The sequence below is a fragment of the Alnus glutinosa genome, chromosome 9 (assembly GCF_958979055.1).
Source record: "Alnus glutinosa chromosome 9, dhAlnGlut1.1, whole genome shotgun sequence".
Classification (NCBI taxonomy): domain Eukaryota; kingdom Viridiplantae; phylum Streptophyta; class Magnoliopsida; order Fagales; family Betulaceae; genus Alnus; species Alnus glutinosa.
Window position 1 is genome coordinate 15,322,232 of NC_084894.1, and position 16,255 is coordinate 15,338,486.

At 35.7% G+C, this 16,255-nt stretch overlaps 1 protein-coding gene across 5 annotated transcripts; it reads right to left on the reverse strand.

Moving 5' to 3' along the window:
* Positions 1 to 480: 480 nt before the first annotated feature.
* Positions 481 to 15,738, reverse strand: LOC133878573 (OVARIAN TUMOR DOMAIN-containing deubiquitinating enzyme 12-like). Of its 5 annotated transcripts, XM_062317137.1 has the most exons (15): positions 15,573 to 15,683; positions 14,646 to 14,726; positions 14,461 to 14,527; positions 14,318 to 14,371; positions 13,886 to 14,218; positions 13,612 to 13,784; positions 12,772 to 12,845; positions 12,497 to 12,551; positions 8,025 to 8,099; positions 7,834 to 7,907; positions 7,698 to 7,746; positions 6,813 to 6,897; positions 2,382 to 2,438; positions 894 to 979; positions 481 to 787 (listed from the first exon to the last, which is right to left on the reverse strand). In XM_062317137.1, coding segments are annotated over exons 4-14 (1,059 nt in total). In that variant the 5' UTR covers positions 14,319 to 14,371; positions 14,461 to 14,527; positions 14,646 to 14,726; positions 15,573 to 15,683; the 3' UTR covers positions 481 to 787; positions 894 to 896. The 5 variants fall into 5 exon arrangements, with proteins under 5 accessions (XP_062173121.1, XP_062173120.1, XP_062173122.1 ...); XM_062317136.1 differs by lacking the exon at positions 14,646 to 14,726 and having other exon boundaries at positions 15,573 to 15,712; XM_062317138.1 differs by lacking the exons at positions 14,646 to 14,726; positions 15,573 to 15,683 and adding an exon at positions 15,722 to 15,738 and having other exon boundaries at positions 13,886 to 14,371.
* Between the last annotated feature and the right edge of the window lie 517 nt (positions 15,739 to 16,255).

Consider the following 16,255-nt stretch of genomic DNA (forward strand, 5'->3'; position numbering starts at 1 on the left):
CAACCAAACCCAGAAACCGACCCAATCAACCAACAGAATCGAAAAGCCAACCTAAAGCACTCAATGGGTTGGGTACAGATTTTGATGAATGGTGTTATCAGTTGGGTGGGCGAAGTCCCACATATTAACACTCTCAGCTCGGCTTAGAATTTGAACTCTTGCATTCCACGTATACAACTTAATTTCAGACTTGCATCAGAAGAATTGTATTTCCAAGATCATACCTGAGAAGCATTTCCTTTTACTAACAAACGTCAACTATAGCATACAAAAGCTGTAAATTTTCATGGTGCTATACCGATAATGAATGGGTGGATTACATAATAGTATCAACCTGAAATAAATAATTTAGGTAAGACTCAGACACCCTGAACATTAAGCAAAGCCTGTTAACATTGTTGCGGTATATAATCGATTAAACACCAATTAGTGTCAAATTCTTAAAAAGGCTTTCTTTTTGTTTTTAGTCATTCTTAATAATGCCAGCAATATGCTTTTTACTGCAATTACCAAGACCCAAACCAACCATACATGTGACCTCAAAATATGGCACATGCAAGTTATGAAAACTTGTGCACAAGTTGGAACAGGTCGACAAAAAACAGATAGCAAAAGAAAGAATCTAGCGCAATTGCCCAGGGTAACAAGCTGAAAGGAAGAGAAGAGTTTTACATCAGACAATAATCTTTCAAGAGAACGCGGTCTACAATCACATGAAAAGGAGATGTACAAATGAGGCCTAAGCATAGCAGTAGTTGGGCCTTTGGTGCCTGTCTTAGAATCCACTCTGAAAGGAACCCAGCCAAAAATGTTATAAGAGAGCTGTAAAAATCTTTAGGAAGCAACTGACAGAATAGTATTGGTTAAAACACAACAACGAAGTCTATTATTACCATTCAGTCTTGATCCAGTGACTCCAAATGCTTATTTGTAAACATCCCCCTTCTTTTCTTCTTCTTAATCACAGATGGTGGCACATCTGGATCAAACCACAACCATATACAAAGCATTACTGAATTTTAGAACATTGCAAAAGAGTAGAATGGTTAATCCTGAAGATGATGTAATCTAAAAAACAATCTTGATGGGACTGGTAAACCCAATCACTAGTACAATCAACGACCCACAAACTAAGCCTGCTATAATCCCATGCATTGGTGTATGACTATATATTCTTCTGTTTATCATGTATTTGCATACTTAATAGGCGTATGCTTACAAGTCCTAGAAAGCAGGACAAATTTAAAGAAAAGCCCAAATCATAAATCATCATTAGATTGGGTGCACAGAATAATTTGCATTATAGGAGAATTATGAAGAGGGTTTCATACAACTGCAAGCTTCTGATATGAATTTATGCTGCTAAATTTCCAACTTCAGCTTCTTCAGAATTTCATATACATTCACTTTCTTTGTCTTGAAGTTGTTTTGTAGTTCAAAAAGTATCCACAGAAGAACCATTACTCGTATGTGCTATTGCATTTAGTGAGAGAAAACGTCAAAACAAACAGTATCTTAGATTGAAATCTCACAGTTTTGTTGAGGCTATGGTACATATCTAGACCTTCTCTTAATTCATGTAAAGGACATACTCAATAATATGGAGTTGGCTGTCATCTCCCTTTGGCAGCCAGTTCACAGCTAACCTAATTAAATAAGTTCTTTCTTTCATTCTAAGGATCCGTTTAGGTTTACGATTTCAGAAGTGCGATTTAAAATTAACGATTTTAAAATGTGTGATTTGAAAAAGTGATTTTTAAAAACGCAGTTAAGCATTTGACAAAATCATAGTTTGGACTTTAAAATCACAGGTTAGCCATTAAAATTTTGCATTTTCAAAAAACCACCCACTTGCCTACGATTTGAAAAGCAATTTTCTGCGTTTTCAAATCGCAATTTTTTAAAAATGCAATTCTCAAAAAGTTCATTTTTTGCGTTTTAATTTAAAATCGCACTTTTTGCCTATGAAATCGCAATCCCAGACGCACCCTAATTAAATCTATGGATGCCCACAAAAAAAATAAAAATAAAAATAAAATCTATGGGTATTTCAGGATTTGGGTTATCAGTTGTTTAAAGTTTTCCTCAAAAACCCCAATAGGACATTGGAATCATTTCCGAGGTGTGACCCTCTAAAATCAAGTTCGTTCAACATATATGACCCTAAAGCAACATTGAAAAAGTTGTTACTTCCCAACAAAACCCAACTGCTTCTTCAGAGCATAGACCAACAGGACCTGATAGTTGGGATTAATCTCATTAATTTAGTAGAGCATATACCAACTTGCAACAAGTAGAACAATAATTTCAATATTTCCAGTTTATTCAAAAATAATATCTAGGAAATGGAAAATACAAAACTAACAGATGTGGATGTTTACCTCCTTCGGGGTATATTGAGTTGTAGTGCACCTCTGCCCAAAAGCTCAAATAAATTACTGCAAAAAAAATTCATCCTCATTTCGTTGCACATTATAAAGAAACAAGGTTAAGCAAGAAAGAGACACACTTCTTTTCTTTCCAGCAATATAATTTTCTGTTTTATCTACCATTATATAGACTTGAAGTTAAGTTTTTATGAGTTAAGAAACTTCTCCAGAAATGACTTCAATTTTGATAAAATGGAGCATACACCATCCAAGTCCTTTTCGATTGCATTCTTTTAGCGGATATACAAGTTAAAAGGAGTTAAACTTTCTTATCTTCCAAAATGGCTGCACATGATAAGTAAAGGATACATGAATAAAGAATACGGGTTCACAAGTAAAAGGTGTCATTGAGTACATAAATCCCATTAGGGTGAACATGAACCACAAGTGTGGATGAGAGAAGGCAAAATCACAATCAATCTAGCAGTGAAAAACTTTGTTTTACCTTGATATCAAAGCCTACCCATAGACTCCAACACGTGGTGCCCTGAGACCAAAGGTGAAGCCAGAGGGACCAAGGCAAGGGCCGTGGCTACCCCAAAACTATGAAAAACAAAATCAGGGTTTTCCTCACTTTCTGAATGCGCCTCCCCCCCCCCAAAAAAAAAAAAAAAAAACCTTTGCTCTAAACCCTAAAAAGGAAAACAACTCCACTTTCTCTCATTCTAATGCAGGAAAAAACTAGACATAAGATTTGAATATTATTTTTTGAATAAGATCAGCACAAGAATTGAAAGAATCATGCAAAATATTTGAAGATTATTTTTATAGTAATATATTTTACTTTCTCTACAAGTATTTTGCTTTGTCTCCAAGTTTATGGTTATTTATGTATTTTTATTTATTTCTTTTTCTCTAAGCATTCTGTTTAAAAAGTACTCAAACTTAGCCTATGCAAAGGCAGGTCTATATTATTTTAAAATTTAGTTTTGAAGTATCAATTAAATTTTAGTCTTTCAGAATTATTTCTTTGTTTGCTTATTTGGAGCAACTAAGGTCTTTCTCTTCTTTATTTATAATTTTCTCTCTTCCTGAATTCCATTTTCAAGCTTCCATTCTTAATTTTTGCTGCTATCATACGCTGTCAGAACAATCTTAGTTTTGTTCAGCGTCAATTAGTATCAAAGCTTTTAGCATCTTTTTGGGGTGATTTTTTTTTATCAATTTTCATGACTAGTGCTTGTGGTCATGGTTAGCGTGGACAGGTTCTGAATGAGGAAGTCCCCTACCATGAACGCAGTATCCAAGATGATTGAAGATTTGCAGAGGCAGGTTGCAAAGTTAACCTAGCGTCTAGCGGTGCAAAACATGGAGATGAATTGCGATATTGACGATCACAATTTAGAACCCATATCACACTCTTGTTCTAGTTCGGGAACGTGTTCGGGATGAGTGGCATGGAGACTTAGGCTTCAGAGTTGAGCCTTCAGAACTTTCTGGCACTCTTCCTTCATTGTCGTTAGCAAGTCTCAAGCCTATCTACCAAATACATTTCATGTGGAGGAGGAAGATGATATTATTGAGGAAGATTTTTCTGTAGATTGGGTCTTTCCACCGATCTACGACATCTATCCTAACGAAGAGATCTATTGGAGGAGGTAAATTTGTTTCTTGATACCATAAAAATTGTTGAAGAGAATAATGTGCACAGTGTGTTTGATGAAAGTCCAAAGAGTGAAATATCTCAATGGAGTCTTGAGAAAATTAATTATGTTGATTCTCTTAGGATTGAAAATCTTCTCTCAAATTTTCTTAAACAAAATCTAGACGCTCGTTTTGGCATGTTGGAAGAAAATTTGATTTTTCGTTATCAAGTAAGAATTGATCATTTTTAAATTTTTTTTTTTTTTTATAGAGAGTGAATTTATGACAATTAATCAAGAGAATGTGAAGATTATTTTATCTCAACTAGGTGCAAGTAACTTCAGATCTAATATTCAGACAGGTTGTAATGGGTTGTAAGTTATCTCTCTTCCGGTATCAAGTTGCCTTGGTATTGAGAAGTACAGGATGGAAGAGATTGATTGGACATCCAAAAGATCGAGGCAAAAATGATTCGAATTCGAAGATAAATTCTTTCCAAGCCAAGGAGAATGAAGCAAGAGAAATCAGGCATAAGATTTGAAGATTATTTTTTTTTAATAAGATTAGTACAAGAAAGGAAAGAATCATACAAAATATTTGAAAATTATTTTTAGAATAAGATATTTACTTTCTCTACAAGTATTTTGATTTGTCACCAAGTTTAGGGTTATTTCTGTATTTTTATTTCTTTATTTTTCTCCAAGTATTTTGCTTGAAAAGTACTCAAACTTAGCCTATATAAAGGCAAATTTGTATTACTTTAGAATTCAGTTTTGAAGTATCAATTAAATTTCAGTCTTTCAGAATTATTTCTCTGTTTGCTTATTTGGGGCAACTAGGGTCTCTTCCCTATTTGTTATTTTCTTTCTTCGTGAATTCTCTTTCTAATCTTCAATTCTTAATTTCTGTTACTATCATACACTGTCAGAACAATCTTAGTTCATTTCTGTTGCTATCATACTCTCTCTCTCTCTCTCTCTCTCTATGCTGATATTCATACAAAAGATCCTAACTATCATAGTGCCTCACAACCTCCTAAAGAAGCCAACCTCTTCATTGTTGTAAGCTTTGATTCACAACATTCTTGTCTTTTTTTTGATAAAATAAATAATATAAAAATGAGAAAATATTTAATACATCGTTTGTACATTTTTTATTGCTGAGAAATTAAAGGAAAAAATAAATTCTCTCTCTCTCTCTCTCTCTCTCTCTCTCTCTATGAACTCCTAAAGGTATTACTTGCATTTTTGTGAATATATTTAAATAATATCACTCTTTTGGAATATTGGAAGTTATTAGCTTTGAGCATTGCTTTAAGTTATGATGATCAATTAGCTGGTCATATGAAATTTATAAATGTTACATAATTAATGATAGGGATAATTACACCATTGGTCCCTGGGGTATACCATAATTAAAAATTAATCCCTATGGTTTAAAAAGTTTATGAGAAGTCCTTGTGATAAACTATAATTACAAATCGATCCATAGAGTCAAATTTCGTTAAAAATTTTGGCAGATTTTGTTAAATGCCACGTCAAACTAATAAGATGGCGACAAGTGTCCATCTAAATAAAAAAATATAAATTTATTAAAAAATAAATAAACTTTTTTTTTCATAAACAAAAATGGGGAGGGGTGGCCATGCTTCACCCTTAGAGGCCGCCGGGGGTGGCGCGCGGCCACCCCAAGTGGCCGGGGATGGCGCACAGCCACCCCTCTCTTTTTTTCTTTTCTTTTTTTTTTTTTTAAAAAAAAATTATTTATTTATTTATTTTTAATAATTTTTTTTTATTCAAATGAACACGTGTCACCATCTTATTGGTTTGACGTGACGCTGACGTGGCATTTAACAGAATCTATCAAAATTTTTAACGAAATTTGACTCCAGGGATCGATTTGTAATTAGAGTTTACCACAAGGACCTTTCCATGAACTTTTTAAACCATAGGGAGTAATTTGTAATTATGGCATACCTCAGGTACCAATGGTGCAATTATCCCTTAATAATAGACTATATGACCCTAACTCGTACAACTTAGAATTTTTTAGAATTTGCAATTTTCATCATGATTCATGAGTCATGTTCTTTGCTTCTTATTTTGAAAGCATAGGTTGAATCATGGCAAGACAACAACTATCAAGTCATTTTATGAAAAAAAAAAAAAAAAAAATTTATCTTGAAAACTTCGTACATTTGAACTGTAAAGTTGACTAGATATATGTTTTTTTTTTACTAGATATATGTGTAAGTGCTAGAATTAAATTATAATTTTTGGTCATGGATAGTTGTATAAAACATATGCTTTTGTGTAGACACTTGGAAATTTAGTGATAAATCTAGAAAATACATTTCCTTTTTAGATTTTGTTTTAAAGTTATATCCAGCTCCCCTAGATAAAAATATTAGCTTCACTCCTGCCCAAGACAGGTTAGGTTGTCCACACATTTACTTTCCTTTTACAGGAAAACAAGACGAAAAATAAAGACCCTTGGTAAGGATCGGTATTTAATTTCATGCAAAAGGTCTATGGTTAGGTGATGCCATAGGAACATATTAGGCACCAACATGTATACAGCTAATACCATACATGCCCTACATTATTTTGAACTTCAAATACATCACTGCTAGATGAAGCACCTTGGGGAGAAAAAAATTGAAATAAAAGATATTAAAAAGTAGCATTAGATATATAAATTAGTTGCAATGCAAATTATCGTTAAAACAATGCACCAATATAGATTTATTCCTAGTTTCTATCATTTCCAGTTGGAAGTTGAGAAATCTTTGAAAAGTACCTCGCTTTGACCTCTCAAGATGAGGAAGAATCTCAATGTAGCAAGTGTCCTTGAAAGATGTTATCACAAATATTTTGACACCATACTGCAAGTAGATCACTGGGTGCATTAAACAGAAGAATATACACTCAAAAAATGAGCACTAGGCTCATAATAGGCTCATAATAGAAATTCTGGTATGTGCAAAAGCAATTTAAGCCCATTAGATACTTGATGCATTCAACATTTGATCGAATTAATAATAGACGGTGTATGATTTCACATAATCAAGCAAAACATGTGGAACTTGTATGTAATGGACAAATAGTAATTCACATATACAACAAGCCCGTCAAGGCAAATCAACTTCCAAAACAGACTTAAGTGTAAGGTTATAAGATCAAGTCTGATAAGAGGCTTCTGTCACCCACCAGAGGGAATTTCCTCATATGCGCTTTGGATGCAGCATCCTGAACAAGAATACATTTTAGTTTTAACAGCTGATCAGAAAAGGGATTGAACTACTCCAATCCCACACCAAGCGCCCCCCCCCCCCCCCCCCCCCTACCCCAACCTGCCCACCAAAGATGTTTAAAAAAAGTGTGAAGAGTTTAAAAGGACAAAATGATGGAGAGCGGGGTTTGAGATTAATGCCTCGTAATTAGTTTATAATTCTCTTACAACAAATTTCACCTACAAATAGCTGTTGTAAATGCAGAAGCAGTGCACAATAAAAATGGCCACCATTGGTCTAAAGCCATTTGAGACCCAATTTTAACATAACACTTTGCAATAAATTTGACAAAACAAATGTAAAATAATGCAAGCTAAATCAATTGTAATATTTATACAGGAAAACAAAGACAAAAAGGAACAAGAAGAAGAAGAACTGTCAGTAAAGCATACCAAATCTGCAGCAGCCTGCAAAGTGACATGATCACCCCATTCACCACTCCTATTTTCATCCAAATGATAGCAAAAGCAATGTTAAAATGTACCCTAAAATAAATTATTAGGTCAACTAAAAGGAGTAGAAAAGTACTTGGACATCTTCTCCAAATAGTCACCATAAGCCATGGGAACATATCCCTCATATATCTCCGGGTAAGACTTTAGCTGATCATTGAAAATATTGAAACAAAATACACATCACAACAATAACTGCACCTAATAAACTCTAACTCATGGTTCAAAACAAATATTCGGACCATAATGCAGGAAAAGATGGCCAACCTGATTTATAACTTGCTCTCTCACAAAGTTGTGGTGCTCAGGAGTTCGATAAAATTGATCTGATATAGCGCGAAACTGGGAATATCATGGAACTAATGAGACACGTGAAAGTAATCAAGTACAATAGAGAGTAGTCAGCTTTAACTACAATAGGCTTAAAATAAACCACAGATTAGGCCTATGTAAAACAAAAGTACTGTATTTTGGTAGACATGCATTGCTCTGAAATATTACTGGTTAAATTTAATTAATTTTTTTTTGATAAGTACTGCTTAAATTTAATTAATAAACCACCAATGGGGCTCATGATCCTAGAAGTGAATCATAAACATAATCTAAGTTAATTAATCACCAATCCCCTAAAGTATATAGACGGATAAAAATGACAGCGAAGTAGAAACTATAACCAGTCCACAAAATGCCACATCATTTACAGCCATGTGAACATAACCATATAACATTTTCATACAGATGTGAAGTGGAGTTCATCTGAATGCAATAAGAAAATTTTCCAATTGCAGAGGCATTTTTCATGGTAAGAAAAATCATAAAGCAAGCACAAGATGGAATTAATACAAAAATGTGGATAGACGAGTAATTATGTTATAGGAAAATTCACCAAAAAGTCCCTGATTTTGGCTTTTGCCAAATTAGGACCCTTACTTTCAATTTTGTCAATTAAGGACCTCCATCATAGCCTGCCAAATTAGTCATTCCTGTCTAATTTTTGACAGAAGTTCTGCCAGATGTCATGTTTCCCATATAAGACCAATAACATAAGGCCACCATGTGTGTAATGAGTAACATGTCAGATTTAGAAACAAATTTTCAAAAACAATATCATTTATATCAAAAAATAAAAAATGAGAGAAAAATGAAGAATAGGGAGGGTGGGGGGTGACCCCCGCAAAGGGAGGGTGGTCTCTGGGGGTGGACTACTGCCTCCGTTTGCGAGAGTGGAGGGATTGACCCCCACTACCCCCTCTTCGGCCCCCGAAAGAGGGGGAATGGTCTATGTGGTGGATCTCCACCCCCATCCTCCCCCTTCTTCGATTTTTATTTTTTTATTTTTGTCCTTTTATTTTCTAAACATGAATGATATTATTTTAAATTTGACATGTTACTCATTACACACATGGGCTCACGTTATTAGTCTCATGTGGTAAAATTGAAAATACGGGGTCCTGATTTGGCAAAGGGCCTAAACTCAAGGAATTTTCAGTGAATTTCCCTTTTTTATATCGTGAAACCTTCCCGGAAAACCGTTGATTTCCTCCGTAATCACAAAGTCCAACAGCTTATATCATTCAGGATTTTACACTCATACGAACAAGAATAGTATAAAAGGAAAATTCACTTCTTTTATAAGACATAAAATATAAATGCAATTAGTTTTAGAATACTGTTACGTACCTAGGGTAATTAGGATTAGGGTTTAAATTAGGTAAGTGTCGTATTATCATTTAAGAGAATAATAGGTTTATTATTAGTATGGTATTAGTATAATAAATTAATTAGGAAAATGAGGAGTCTTGCTCATAAAGCAAGAATCCCGAAATTAAGGGATTTATATCCCATTATATTAGGAAGGAAATAAAGGAATTTTTTATTCCATTAGGATTAATAATATTTATGTAATATTTATTTAATTATTTTTTCCGTAATTCAAGCTTTGTAACCCTATAAATAGGGTATTGAAGAATGAAATAAAATATCAAGAAGAAAATTATTATCACTCAGCTCTTGTAGTTGATTAGGAGTTTTTTAGGGTTTCTCGAATAACCCTAACTTTAGGAGGCCTAGGGTACCTCGAATACCCTACTATCCCACGCTCACCACTATCCAAATCATCATCGTTCATCCCCGTTACGGAGGTCCGTAACAACTTGGTATCAGAGCCACGTTACGATTCCGGACCAATTAAGCCAACCATGTCTGTCATATTATCCGAAGAATTTTGGGCAGAAGTACACCAGCGCACAAAACATATAGAGGAGATGTTGGGTACCCTGCTCACCAGAAGCCAGGGCCATCGAGAGGTCAAAAGAATGGAGGAGTTTATGGCTGCCTGTGACATCAAGCTCCAGCCGTCCCATGCAGAAGACCCATCTTGCCCAAAAGTCATCTGTATAGAAGAGCAACCCACCAAAGAAACATCAACCCCATCACCAAGCAAAGACCCTGAACCCATCACCGCTCAAAAGAAAGACCAACCCCCACGATTTCCACAAACACCACCACCTATCAACCCATCGGCACAAACACTATCCCTACCCAAAATCCCAGCCAAAACCGAAAAGAACGACTCCTTTTGGCCAAAACCGAAAGTTCAGCCACCACCAACACCCCCAAAATTCCCACCATGTTCACCCATCGACCAACCACGCCATCAACCACCTCAAAGCCCAGCCACCCTTTTCCCGATTTCCTCAGCCCAGCAGTCCCCATACCTCAAGACCACCAGCCGTCAGCCACAAACCCAAAGGACCAAACCAAAAAAACCACCCCCACCGTTGAGACCCTACCTCTTTCACACTGATTGGTCTAGAAGAAGGAAACGGGCAAGGTTCAAAACAAGACATTTCCTGGCGAGAAGAAAGCCCCTTGCAGTGTCTAAGTTCGGCATGAACGGGTCGGGCCGTGGGAAGAAAGACCCGGGCTTGGGCAAAAGAGGACCGAAGAAGAAGAGGCAGGTGCGAAGGGACAACGTCCGAGGCGTCAAGGTGCCGGCAATTCGGCGTTCAGCAAGGAAGAGGCTCGGGGAGCAGACCGGGCCGGGGCTCAGATCACCGTTCCCTGGCCAGCGACAAGACCCAGAAGCTGGAGCGATGGAGGGAGGTCCGACGGAGTGAGTTTCTCCTCCGGGCTATTTTCCCGGTCGCCGGCGACCACCCAAATGGCCCCCAGATGGCTATTACGCACAGGACGGCGATGTCGGCATGAACAACAGCAGCCCGGATCTTGCTGTACGAAACATGCATTTTCCTTTGAGCGAGGTGGACAGAGGAGGCCGTTCGAGCTTGCCTTGCAGAGAAAAAACGGAGATCGAATCCGAGATTTTTGGATTTTTGGATGGAGGAAAATTGCAAGAAAATTTAGCCAGCAGAGAAGGGGTGAGAGATGTGGACAGAGGGCCAGTTCGGGCTTGGCTAGTGAAGGAAGACCGAAGATTGCGTCCGCGATTTCCGGATTTTTTGGCTGGGAGAGAAGGAAATCCGGATTGTGCGGATGAGGGCAAATTGAATGGGATTATGGTAGCATCCGAGATTTCTGGATTTTCTGTTGCAGGAGAAGTGAAATCAGAATCTGCTGCAGGGGGAAAATTGAAGAGCATTATGGCTTCCGGAATTTCTGCTGGAAGAGAACCCAACCCGAAATATGCGGCTAGAAGAAAATGGAAAGGAGTTGCAGCTGAAAGAGAAGGAACGCACGTTTGTGGAGCAGCGGGCAGCGTGAAATCAGGGCCTCACAAGGAAATTTTTTGCCTAACCTACTCTCCCCATGGAAGATTGCAGATGAAAGAAATCAGGAACTCAAGGGTGCAAACAGGGGCTCGGGTGGCTTAAAAAAAAATGGAATATTTTGCCACAATTTCTTTTTTCCAGTGCTACCCTCCACGTGTACCACGTCGGCAGTAATTGGAGTCATCTTTTTAGGACCTTGGGGACAAGGTCCATTTGAAGAGGGTAGGAGTGTTACGTACCTAGGGTAATTAGGATTAGGGTTTAAATTAGGTAAGTGTCGTATTATCATTTAAGAGAATAATAGGTTTATTATTAGTATGGTATTAGTATAATAAATTAATTAGGAAAATGAGGAGTCTTGCTCATAAAGCAAGAATCCCGAAATTAAGGGATTTATATCCCATTATATTAGGAAGGAAATAAAGGAATTTTTTATTCCATTAGGATTAATAATATTTATGTAATATTTATTTAATTATTTTTTCCGTAATTCAAGCTTTGTAACCCTATAAATAAGGTATTGAAGAATGAAATAAAATATCAAGAAGAAAATTATTATCACTTAGCTCTTGTAGTTGATTAGGAGTTTTTTAGGGTTTCTCGAATAACCCTAACTTTAGGAGGCCTAGGGTACCTCGAATACCCTACTATCCCACGCTCACCACTATCCAAATCATCATCGTTCATCCCCGTTACGGAGGTCCGTAACAAATACTTATTTGTAAAGTTACTGATGCTGATGTAAATGAAACAAATCATCAATATGCAATAAGAAATGTAAAAATACCAATAATCAGACCAATGATGAGAATGAGAGCAAAACAGAACTCAGAACATTAGCTTACACTTTTCAAAAGCCCAACTAAAAGAATTAAAAATTCTTAATATTCTTATATAGAAACTCAAAAATACTTACACAAATATATATCAAAGGCTTCACTAATATCAGACATGCATCACAACAACTTACAATCTACAGCATGCATACTATGAGCAGAACAAGCTAACCTGACAGTTACCATCTCCTTGAACTTTATGCTCAAACAAATCATATAACTGCAATCTACAAAGAAGGGAAGGGGGAAAATATTTCCAGCATCAAGTATTATAAATTAGTTTTGCATAGAAAATCTCATATACAAAACTAGACACAAGAAGCTTCTAGAAGTTCAGAAAAAGAAGAAGAAGAAGAAGAAGAAGAAAGAAAGAAAGAAAGAAAGAGAGAGATAGCATGAGAGGAGAGAAAATAAGAAAAAAACATCGATATAACAAGGGCACAATACCTGTCCAGTAGCCTTTGATGATCTAACGTTGCTTCATCAACTGAGGGTATTTCCCCATTGATTCTTGGTACATGCTGCAACAAACATAAGACTTTAGAGTATAAACTATAAACATCCTGTTGAGTACCATGTCAATCTCAATTGTCTATCTACGCAAATAAAATAAAAGATAAATAAAAAAAAAAAAAAGTTAAGTCAATATCAAGTAGTCAATGACTATAGCACATATGCAACCATCCCAACCCCCTGCAGGAAAAAAAGGGGATAAAAAGAATAGGATAACGAAAAAGAATAAAAAGGTCGGACAATATATACATTAAGAATCAAATCTTCAACACTTTCGAAAAGAGGGAAGTTGATACATGCAATTCATCCAAAAGTTTACACTTTTCTTTTTTTTTGTCCCACTTAGGTAAAGACAACTCACACAACCAAAAGGGATTAAATCTGTGACCTCGCTCTACAACCCTTATTTATGGGGAAAGGGGATGCCAGTTAATCTGAATCAATAAATATAACCTACGAGTCAACTGTCAACATTCTACAATATGATCATTGAACTTAAGAGATACACTACAGCTGTGTAATATTACCCGCAGTACTAATCAAAATCAACACGATAAAACACCCACAACTGGCCAAACCTTAGTAGCTACACTAAAATCTACATATAACACCAAAAAATTCTTTACATTACATGAGGCACTAAATACATAATTCAAAATATCATCAGAGTAGCATACGTTGAAAGCCTCATGAAGTCCTCAAATATTCATCAGGATAAAAGGGCAACATTGATACAATGCATAATAACCAGAACACTTTTGACGCTACACTTACAGGAACAGGAACCATCTGATTCAACCTTTTTCCCACTTCTCCATCAAGAGCATACTCATCTGTCAACTCTAATGAATATGAACACTCATCCCCACAGTAGGACTTTTTGTCAGGGCTAGAACATGAAGTAGAAGGTCCTGTATCATCAGCCTCTTCTTGGCCACACTCCTGCCCTAAAATTTATGAACAGTATAAACACAATACGCAACAGCGAGGCACACAACCTACCAAACTACAAAGGTACTTAGTTTAATATTATTGAACTTAGCAATACCAGAGCCATAGTTTCCCATAGATTGACCAAGCCAACCTTGTGAGAAAGCAGATGCTTGCAAATGCTCCAATTCTTCATCTGAAGATCCTGGTGCTTCTGCAACAGCAAGTTGTGATAGCTCTTCTTGAAGAGCTTGAGCGATAAGCTCATCATTTTCTACGTTGCTACATTCTGTATCATAATTATCTTCCTCAAAATACTGTCCATGATAATAATCCACATCATCTGGAATAGTGGTGTCATAATACCCACAACTAGAATATGGATCACTGTTAAACAGCTGAAGACCCCACCGAACAATGTCAGGATCTTGTTCATATGAAATCATTTGCACTACATACAAATTCTTAGCTCAGAATGTGTTTACTACAACCGAAAAGGTCTAATTCCCGGAAAAATCTTGGTAATTAGAGCTTAAGAAAGTAATTTTACTTATTCAAAGGCAATAGTTAATCCGTCATATGTTGCACCATAGACATCTTCCCTCTGAAACAAACGTCACAGAACACATTTTACCCTTAAGAAACCAAAAGAATTGCTTTCATAAACAGCAAAGGAACAAATAATTTACGAACAGATTCTAAGATCCATATGCAATTCTCTTCTTTTTGGCATCTCAGGAAAGACAAGATGATCTTTTATCTGCAGGAAGATATCACACACGTTCAGAAATACTAATAAATTCAATCTTAAATCCAAAATGAAAGTAACTGTGAAACAAGAATCCCCATGAAGAAACTATATGAAAAAGGGACCATACAATCTGTTTGCTCAAAGCAAGAGGTTCTAGGAAACCTTTATGATTGTGAAAAAGATGACCACATCATATAGAGACCTGATCCTAAGCATTCCAAGATTTTATCAGGTGAAAAGCATTCAGCGAAATTACACAAGTTGATCGGTTATAATCCATATATGCAATTGGGCATGCATGTTTATGTACTTATTCACATAAACCAAAAAAACAAAATAAAAATTCACAAGATTTGGATTCATTGCAGCTAATGGATAGTAATTTTAGCTGAACTTCTGGAAATAATAAACATCATTAAGATGAAAAACACAGCCATATTATCTATCTATACGCACATGTTCTACCATATCAAAAAACATTAAGACACTATTAACAAACGAAAAGCATTGGGAACTTCCTTTTTCTGAGCAAAAAAAAAAGAGGAAGTTAGAACAGAAATATCTTATATAGATCCGCGAGGTCCCAGAAAGCGAGTTGGATTGAATGAACCACTAAAAACAAATTACTGGTCCGGAAATTGAAATGGAGCTCTCGCATTTCTATCCGACATGCCCTTATAAAAATAAAAATAAAAATAAAAGCATAAACTACCTCCATTGCGAACGAAAATAGAAATGAAACAGAAACGAACAATTTTCGAAAAAAAAAAAAAGCTTAAATAATTTCGCGTTCTTATTTCTGGTGAATGAGAAACGAAATCAATGCCAAACAGTGTCAGCTGAAAGTAACTTCCAACTCATCCCGAATAACCAAGAATCCAGAAAATCGAAAAAAAATAAAAAGATAATTCCTTTTGCTTTTCCTTCCTATATTTTCTCGGGAAGCAAACAGAGCATTACATTTCAGCAAACAAATCTCCAGCTCCACATCGCAAGTAGAAAAGAAATAAAGCGCATTCCAATCAAATCTTAATAAATGAAGAAAGCGATTCACCTTCAATCCGAATCGAATTGTTTCCGGAGCATGTTTCTGTCGCTGATCGAGACAGAACAACAAAACCTCCGAATTTCGATGAAATAATTATATAAATTGTTTTTTTTCTTTTTAAATAAAGAATTTTGATAAATTTTTTACAAACTCACCTCTAAATACAATACCGAGACCTATCTTTTATAGGCGGAAAACATATATTTTTTTAATTTATTTACTGGTTATTAATTTATAAAATAAATGTATTATTTGTACACACTTTATAACGTTCGGCCCATTTCATTTATATATATATATAAATCTTACGCAAAATATGAATGTGTATATAAAATGTGTACAAATATTATATACATTATAAAAAAAATCTGTCATTTTGGTTTATCTGTATTTGGGAAAGCGGATTCGAGACGCCACAGAATAATCAATAACGAGAACAATGCGAGCACTGAGTGAGTGAGTGAAACGGGCCAAAACCGGAAAGTGAACGAACGTCACGAGGTCTGGGTCAGTGTTTCAGAGGCCATAAGTTGGGGGGCGAATCTTGAAAGACCCTGACGTTGACTGATTCACAAAAACACAAAAACAAATAAATAACTTTAAATTAGTATGACTGGAACCTTTTTCTGTAAGTTTCAGTTTTTATTTTTTATTTTTTATTTTTTTATTTTTTATTTTTTATTTTTATA

Coding starts and splice junctions, on each gene's coding strand:
- LOC133878573 (XM_062317136.1), bottom strand. Junction 12,846..13,611: donor ATCAGATGGTTCCTGTTCCT/GTAAGTGTAGCG, acceptor TGTTTGTTGCAG/CATGTACCAAGAATCAATGG. Junction 12,552..12,771: donor CATCAAAGGCTACTGGACAG/GTATTGTGCCCT, acceptor CCTTCTTTGTAG/ATTGCAGTTATATGATTTGT.